This window comes from Hordeum vulgare, chromosome 7H (genome assembly GCF_904849725.1).
Source record: "Hordeum vulgare subsp. vulgare chromosome 7H, MorexV3_pseudomolecules_assembly, whole genome shotgun sequence".
Lineage (NCBI taxonomy): Eukaryota > Viridiplantae > Streptophyta > Magnoliopsida > Poales > Poaceae > Hordeum > Hordeum vulgare.
In genome coordinates, this window is record NC_058524.1 from 54,682,452 (window position 1) to 54,689,903 (window position 7,452).

Below are 7,452 nucleotides of genomic sequence, written 5' to 3' on the forward strand. Positions count from 1 at the left end.
ATCCGGCCGCTACGAGCATCGATCTGATTCGTCGGGGAGCGACCATCAGCGACGGCTACGAGCGGGAGTACTACGAGATCTCCACCGCCCTCTCGCGCAAGTGTGCGGCCGCCGCCGTCCTTGATGTACAAGAAGGTACAACTAATGGGGTTCAAGAAGGTAGTGGAGTTATCAGTGATGACCCAGAGTGCAATCCTAAGGAGGATGAAGTTGTAGTGCACAAGACTGTTAAGGTGCAAACTCTGTCTTGCTTGGAGGGTTCGGGTTCTTGTATGCTCTGTGTTTCCTTGTGCTCACATATTTATCTTGTGATCTAATTTTTTCTGTGCTATTTATACAAGGCACTGAAGACAGACAACAAGAAGAGGAAGAGCTCAGAAGCATCTGCTGCAATGCCTCCAGGAAGGGTGATGGCCCCACCTCCAGGACAAACAAAGAGGATCCTGGAACCTGATGAACCTGATAGAGTCACAAGGCAGAAAGCAACTATGGCGGCTGCGATGGACCATCAGGAAAGTCCGCTGGGCATGGACTTTGAGAGCTCGGTGGAAATGCGTGATGAGTTTTTGTGAAGCTGTGCACCTGTGAAGTTGTCAATTATTTAAGTGATTGGTCATTCTGGTGATGAAACAATGACTTGCTCTATTTGAACTTGATGAAGTATTTTGTGAAGTTGTCAATTATTTAAGTTTTGTTTGGACCATTTTGTTTGGGCACTAAAGTTAGTTTGGCACTAGTGGGGACAGGGCCTATAGCCCTGGCCCGTAAGGGGCTTTAGTCCCGGTTCACCAACCGGGACTAAAGGGGCGGGACTAAAGGTCTAACCTTTTCGTCCCGGCCCTCTTACACGCCGGGACTAAAGGTGCTCCACGTGGGCGCCTCGTAGCGCCCCAGGGGCAGGCCCTTTAGTCCCGGCTCGTTACACGGACCGGGACTCAAGATTTTCAGATTTTGCTGGTTTTTGGCTTTTTTTGAATGAAATTATTTTTGGGTTTTAGGGTTTAGGTGTTCAGGAGATTAACGTGATGCCTCGTTTTGTGTTCGGGAATTAGTTTTCATATAATTTAAAATAGAAATAATTATGCATATATATATATAAGATTAACTCATCTTACAAGCGATCATATGCAATTATATGGAGATCTGAATTATCGGGACTAGAGCCCGTCTATTCGATTACATGGACGAACATCAGTAATGGCCCTTAGCTACACTAAATCGTCCTTTGTCTTCTATAGCTTCCGTCCTAAGAAATCCCGCAAGCTCCTCTGCAACAGCAATCGCGCGTTGCTCTCGTAGGACCTTCGTCCTCATGGCCTCGTGCTATATAAGAAGAGGAGATGAATATGAATATCAATCATGATAACAAAGAATGACGGGTAAAAATAGAGGTGTGAATGTTCATTGCATACGTCGAATCTGTGCTCCTTGAACTCAGAGGTAAACGTGCGAATGGTCTCGCAAACATAGTATCCGCATAGATGCGTTCCCCGTGGCTGCTGGTCGCACTTTATGAGAATGGAATATATATAATCAAAATAATAATCTAGCATCATAAATGTATTGAAAATTCATAGAAGTATATCATACTACTACTTACCTGAGCTGCTCTAAAGGTCAGCTTCTCAGGAAAGTTACCGGGAGTCACGCACTTGAACCGATTCCAAACCCTGCCCGACAAGGATAATGATTTGCTAAGTTTTTCATTAATTGATATATCAGAAAATCATTGAAAGAGACCGATAGAGCGCAAGAATGATTAAAATTACACTTGGAGCATGTCCTGCAGGCTTTGGAACTGTTCCAAGGGTCTCGATAATGGGTCGAAGGCATCAACTATTCCCTTATCAATTTGAATGTCCAACAGAATCCAATGGAAGTTGCACATGTGTGTATATATATATATATATATATATATGTGTGTGTGTGTGTGTGTGTGTGTGTGTGTGTGTGTGAGTAACTTATCAATTACACTTATAAGTGAATGGACACAACAGAGTAAAGACCCTCACCTGAAGTTGTATGGAAGCTGCAATAAGGAAACATGTTTCACTACAACTAAAGAGAAACTTATCTTTAGGATTCATATAGCACATATGCAATGAAACCTAGAGATAGATTATGAACCTACTGCTGCAATAAGGAAACATGTTTCACTACAACTATTTGAAGGAAACCAACTATGATAGAAACAAATAAACTTATACGTGGAATTCACTATGATAGATTATGGACATTATGCATAATATGCAAACAAAAGAAAGCTTGTTAACTAGTAAATCCAAACTACAAACTAAGTCTTATCGGATTGACAAAATTCGATCCAATGTGAATTATAAATGAACACAAATAAATAAAATGTACTCCACACATACTACACTACTAAATCAAATGTACTACACTACTAAATTAAATGTACAAATACACAAAATCAAATGTACTACACTACTAAATCAAATGTACTACATTACTAAATCAAATGTACTACACTACTAAATCAAATGTATTCCACACATACTACACTACTAAATTAAATGTACAAATACACAAAATCTACTACGCTACTTAATCAGATACACAAATACACAAAATCCATGTGAACGTGGGAGTAGTGACCCTAGGGGAGGGATTATCTTGGATCAAAGAAAGTCTCAAAACTTACTTCGCCCATTGGAAGATCAAGACATGGGTTGCGAAGCATATTTGGATGACGGCGACACCACGTTGATCGGCCGTGTACTCCAGATCAAGCCCGAAGAACTTCTCATGATCCGGTGCGTGGTTAAACCATCGTTCCTTCAACTGTTGAAGGAAAAAACGGCACCTCCGTGCTCAGGTTCGTGTACACGACAAGGAGCTTCGTCGCGCCATGCGCGGCCACCTCACGAAAGATAGTTGGCATGGTGGAAGAAGAGAAGGGAAGAAGAGAGGAGAAGAACAGAGAGGGCGACGCGAGAGAGAAGAAGAACAGAGAGGGCGACGCGAGAGAGAAGAAGAACAGAGAAATGGCGACTGTACGCTTCGGTTCGTGCTTTTCATCGCCCGAAACGACGCGGGATGCAAACCGTTTGGGCCATTAATCCTGGGTTGAGCCACCAACCGGGACTAAAGAGGTATACCAAACGGTTGCCACCACTACGGCAGGCCACGTGTTAGGCTTTTAGTCCCGGGTTCAACCACCAACCGGGACTAAAGAGGTATGCCAACGGTCGCCCCACTACGGCAGGCCACGTGTTAGTCCTTTAGTCCCGGGTTGAGCCACCAACCGGGACTAAAGAGGTATACCAACCGCCGCCACAACCACGGCATGCCACATGTTAGGCCTTTAGTCCCGGATTGAGCCACCAACCGGGACTAAAGGGGGATACGAACGGTTGCCACCACCACCGCCCGCCGCGTAGCCCTTTAGTCCCGCTTTGGGACACGAACCGGGACTAAAGGCTCCTTACGTCCCGGGACTAAAGCCTCGAGGGAGGCATTGAGAATTGGGGCGACGTGGCCGGGCCTTTAGTCCCGACCCAGAGGCACTCCGGGACTAAATGGTCCAGGCCAAAGGCCCGTTTTCTACTAGTGTGGACAACAAAAAGGCCGAGGCCCAAACAAGAAATAGACTAAGAAGGCTTGGGCCTAAAAAAAGAGTAGGCCAAGGCCCAAACTAGAATTTGTCTAAAAAGGCTTGGGCCTAAAAAAAGAGTAGGCCAAGGCCCAAACAAGAACTAGACTAAAAAGAGTAGGCCAAGACCCAAAAGAAAAGTGGACTAATAAAAAACCTGCTGAGTAAAAGATTCTATCCCAAAAAATAAAAGGCCAAATTATTGGGCCTGGCCCATGTAGACGACCGGAATGGACCGGGCTGAATCTTATTTACGACCTTTTCATTTGGTTATAATTATGCCACGTCGGCCTGCCACGGTGGCTCTGACGTGGTGTGGGCAGATTGCTAGTGACCAAATCATTTGGTCGTTAAACCTACGACCTTCTGTTTGGTCATAAAATCCTACAACCAATCCAGAAAAAAGGTCGTTATAGTTCATTAAAGACCCTCAGCTTTAAACCTTTTGTTTTTTGTCATAAAAAGGTCACAAATGGAAATCAATGACCATTCAGTGACCAATATTGAAGGTCGTTAGTTGACATATTTCTTGTAGTGGCCCACGTCGCTCCACTACCACCGGCTCAGCGCACCCGCGCAGGTCGCTGTCGTCGTTGCCTACTAACGCCAGTGCCCCTATGTGCGTGCCCGCGCGCGGCGTTCGTCTTCGGCTCGCTGCTGCCTGCGTACGTGCGTGCATCTAGGAGGTATGGCCGGCTGCTGCCTGCGCATGTGGGTGCCCGCGTGCGGCGTTCGGCTCCGACGTGCGTGCATGCAAGAGGTACGTCCGTGCATGTAGGCTGCTGCCTGCGTACGTGCGTGCATGGCCGGTCCGCTGCACTACGTGTGTGCATGGCCGGTCGGCTGCACTACATGCGTATGCCACCTGCATGACACATAAAAGAATATAAACTAAAACAAAAAAAAGCAACGAACTAGATTACTCGGCTCGAAATAATCAGCGAACTAGGCGGGCCTAGACTTTTCTCTGCGCGCCCAGCCAAACTAACCCCATCCCGTTGTCTCAAAAGAAACAATCTCGACCATCTTTTGCAATTTCGGTTTGACAAACAATCTCACAGTTTGATTTAGACCGGAATTGTATAGTTCAAGATGCAAACGATAGGGAGTTGACTTGAGGATTTGATTCGCCGAACCTCTACGAGTTCAGGGTTTAAAATGGACTTTTCCCTTGCGGTACTCGCAAAGGCTCCCCAATCTCACTGAAGCCCGATCCTCGACTGTTCTTCTGGCCTCGCCCGATCCGGCCACTGCGAGCATCAATCTGATTCGTCGGGGAGCGACCATCAGTGACGGCTACGAGCGGCAGTACTACGAGATCTCCACCGCCCTCTCGCGCAAGTGTGCGGCCGCCGCCGTCCTTGATGGCAGTACATACGCACGCCTCTTGCTCGCCAGGACCCCAGGTCAAATAAATACATTTTTCTGGAACTTAAAAAATGAGCTACAACTTTATCAAGGATATTATTCTTGTCTTTTGATTAAGTAGGCTTAAACTTCAACTCAAGTAAAAGAACACAATCTGTATGAAAATTCAGACAATCCTTCTTCATTGTATTTGTAGCTTCCTAACCAGAAGTACAAAAATCATACAAATTTTACTGGAGCAAGAACCTTTTCATCTTATATTACTCTATAAATATTTTCATCTTGAGGAAACCTCATTAAGATGGCTAAGAGCAAGACTCAACTATGTAACATGCCAGCCTTTTGGGACAACCAACATGGAAAATACATATCCTCTAAGCCAGACGTCCACAAGTCTTGAAACATGAACCTGTGACCTAGTCTGCAAATAGCTCATTTCATACATTGTACATTGACATTTCAACCTGTCAATAAGAAATCTCTCTACATTTATAATTTGATCACAAAAAATAATGCTATACACTATTTGATCACTACATCAGCAGGTTTGATCCACATTGTCTCCCTCTGGTAGGTGAAGTTGCAACTAGTTGGTGGCTTGGAGAACCCAGACTGGACACAAGATACCTTGTGCAAACCATAAGTTCGACGATTTTCTGGACCAACAGTAGTATAAATCACACCTTGAACCCATTGCAGATTTCTTCGCACTGTTCACTGCAGTGAAAAGCTGTCACTTAGAAGGAAGTTCACAAGTAAGAAAATTTACATACATATTTTGGTCATGTACATGATTAACTTGTGCTTCTAATTGTCACCTTCTAACATTAAGTGTGACAACTTTCTCTTTCAGTTAGTGGCAATTGTGCTTCTAATTGTCACCTTCTAATTGTCAGCAGGTTCGTCTTCCAAACATTGTATATGGTGACAGAACACTATCAATTAGTGGCAATTGAAATCCAAATCATGACTCTTGAGTACCATTGGAATTAATGGAGGGAGTATGTACTAAATATTAGTATAATACTTTTTTGTATTCAATTACCACTGTTGGTGGAAAAAAAAAGTGCATACAGTTGAGCTGCAATGGGTGAGAATGAATCAACTAAAGGCATTTGCTCTCACATGCGCTGTATGGATATACTGAACAAGCCAGCGGCTGCAAGAGCAACAACAGCGGCAAATATACACAGCAAACACTTGAGTACGGGAGCAGGGTGAGGAAACTAGATGGAGATTCGGAGTCGGGATCGAGTCCCCCGTCCCCAACGCCTGGGATCCATCGATACTGTAAAAGTAGGAGCCGATCCGAGTCAAGCCGGGAGCCGGGAACTGATGCGGAGGTCACAATCCGTATGATGCTGAGCTTGTCCACGCGCGTGGTGGCGCGCATCCAAGGCAGGGCTGCACAGGTTTGCAGAGTTGGTTTGCAGAGTTGCACCGCACGGATCGGATTCCAAACCCGAGTCGAGCATACGCAAAGCTCACGGCCACGTACGCGATTCCATCTATATATACTCCTCCATACGACCCCATCGAACGGAAGCAACCCAAGAAGCCAGAGATCGAGTACTCAAGTCCATCTTTTGGCGGCCGGCGAAGCTCCGTTGACTCAAACAAGGACGCACCTCGCTGCAAGCAAGCAACCACCGATCGTGAACACAAGATGCAGATCTTCGTCAAGACCCTGACGGGCAAGACGATCACCCTGGAGGTGGAGAGCAGCGACACCATCGACAACGTCAAGGCCAAGATCCAGGACAAGGAGGGGATCCCGCCGGACCAGCAGCGACTCATCTTCGCCGGGAAGCAGCTGGAGGACGGCCGCACGCTGGCCGACTACAACGTCCAGAAGGAGTCGACGCTGCACCTCGTGCTCCGCCTCCGCGGCGGCCTCTCCATCAAGGTCAAGACGCTCACCGGCAAGGAGATTCAGATCGACATCGAGCCCACGGACACGGTCGACAGGATCAAGGAGCGCGTCGAGGAGAAGGAGGGCATCCCGCCCGTCCAGCAGAGGCTCATCTTTGGTGGCAAGCAGATCGCGGACGACAAGACGGCGCAGGACTACAAGATCAAGGCCGGGGACGTGCTCCACCTCGTGCTCGCGCTCAGGGGCGGTGCTTGCTAGATATTGTCTCGGGTTTTACAGGAGCTTGAATGAGGGTTTAGCTGTAGTTTTATTAGTCTATTTTTTACGTAATGTTTTTTAAAGCTTTTACATAATAGTTTGGGGGCTATATGACTGTGTGGTTGGAATTTTATGAATATGTTTGAGTCCTTCGCATGCATGTAAGCTGCATCTGTTCATTCTTTTTGCTACCAATCCACTGCTCTCATCGATCTTTCAAAAAAAGATAAAAGATCCTTAAAAAAACTGCTCTCATGCCTTAACGAGAAGAGAATATATGATTTTTTTTTGTTTTGGTCAAGGACCCTGCTACAAATCAGTCAATTGATCATTGAAAAAG

The 7,452-nt window shown here is 45.9% G+C and overlaps 1 protein-coding gene across 1 annotated transcript; it reads left to right on the top strand.

Annotated features, from left to right (window-relative positions):
* Nucleotides 1-6,647: 6,647 nt before the first annotated feature.
* On the top strand, nucleotides 6,648-7,157 carry LOC123411391 (ubiquitin-NEDD8-like protein RUB2). Its single transcript, XM_045104330.1, has one exon. The coding sequence runs from the start codon at nucleotides 6,648-6,650 to the stop codon at nucleotides 7,110-7,112; it is 465 nt and encodes a 154-aa protein (XP_044960265.1). The 3' UTR covers nucleotides 7,113-7,157.
* The last annotated feature ends 295 nt before the right edge of the window (nucleotides 7,158-7,452 follow it).

What these genes read in the sequence shown, in the direction of transcription:
- LOC123411391 (XM_045104330.1), top strand. Translation starts at nt 6,648, where the DNA reads ATGCAGATCTTCGTCAAGACCCTGACGGGCAAGACGATCACCCTGGAG.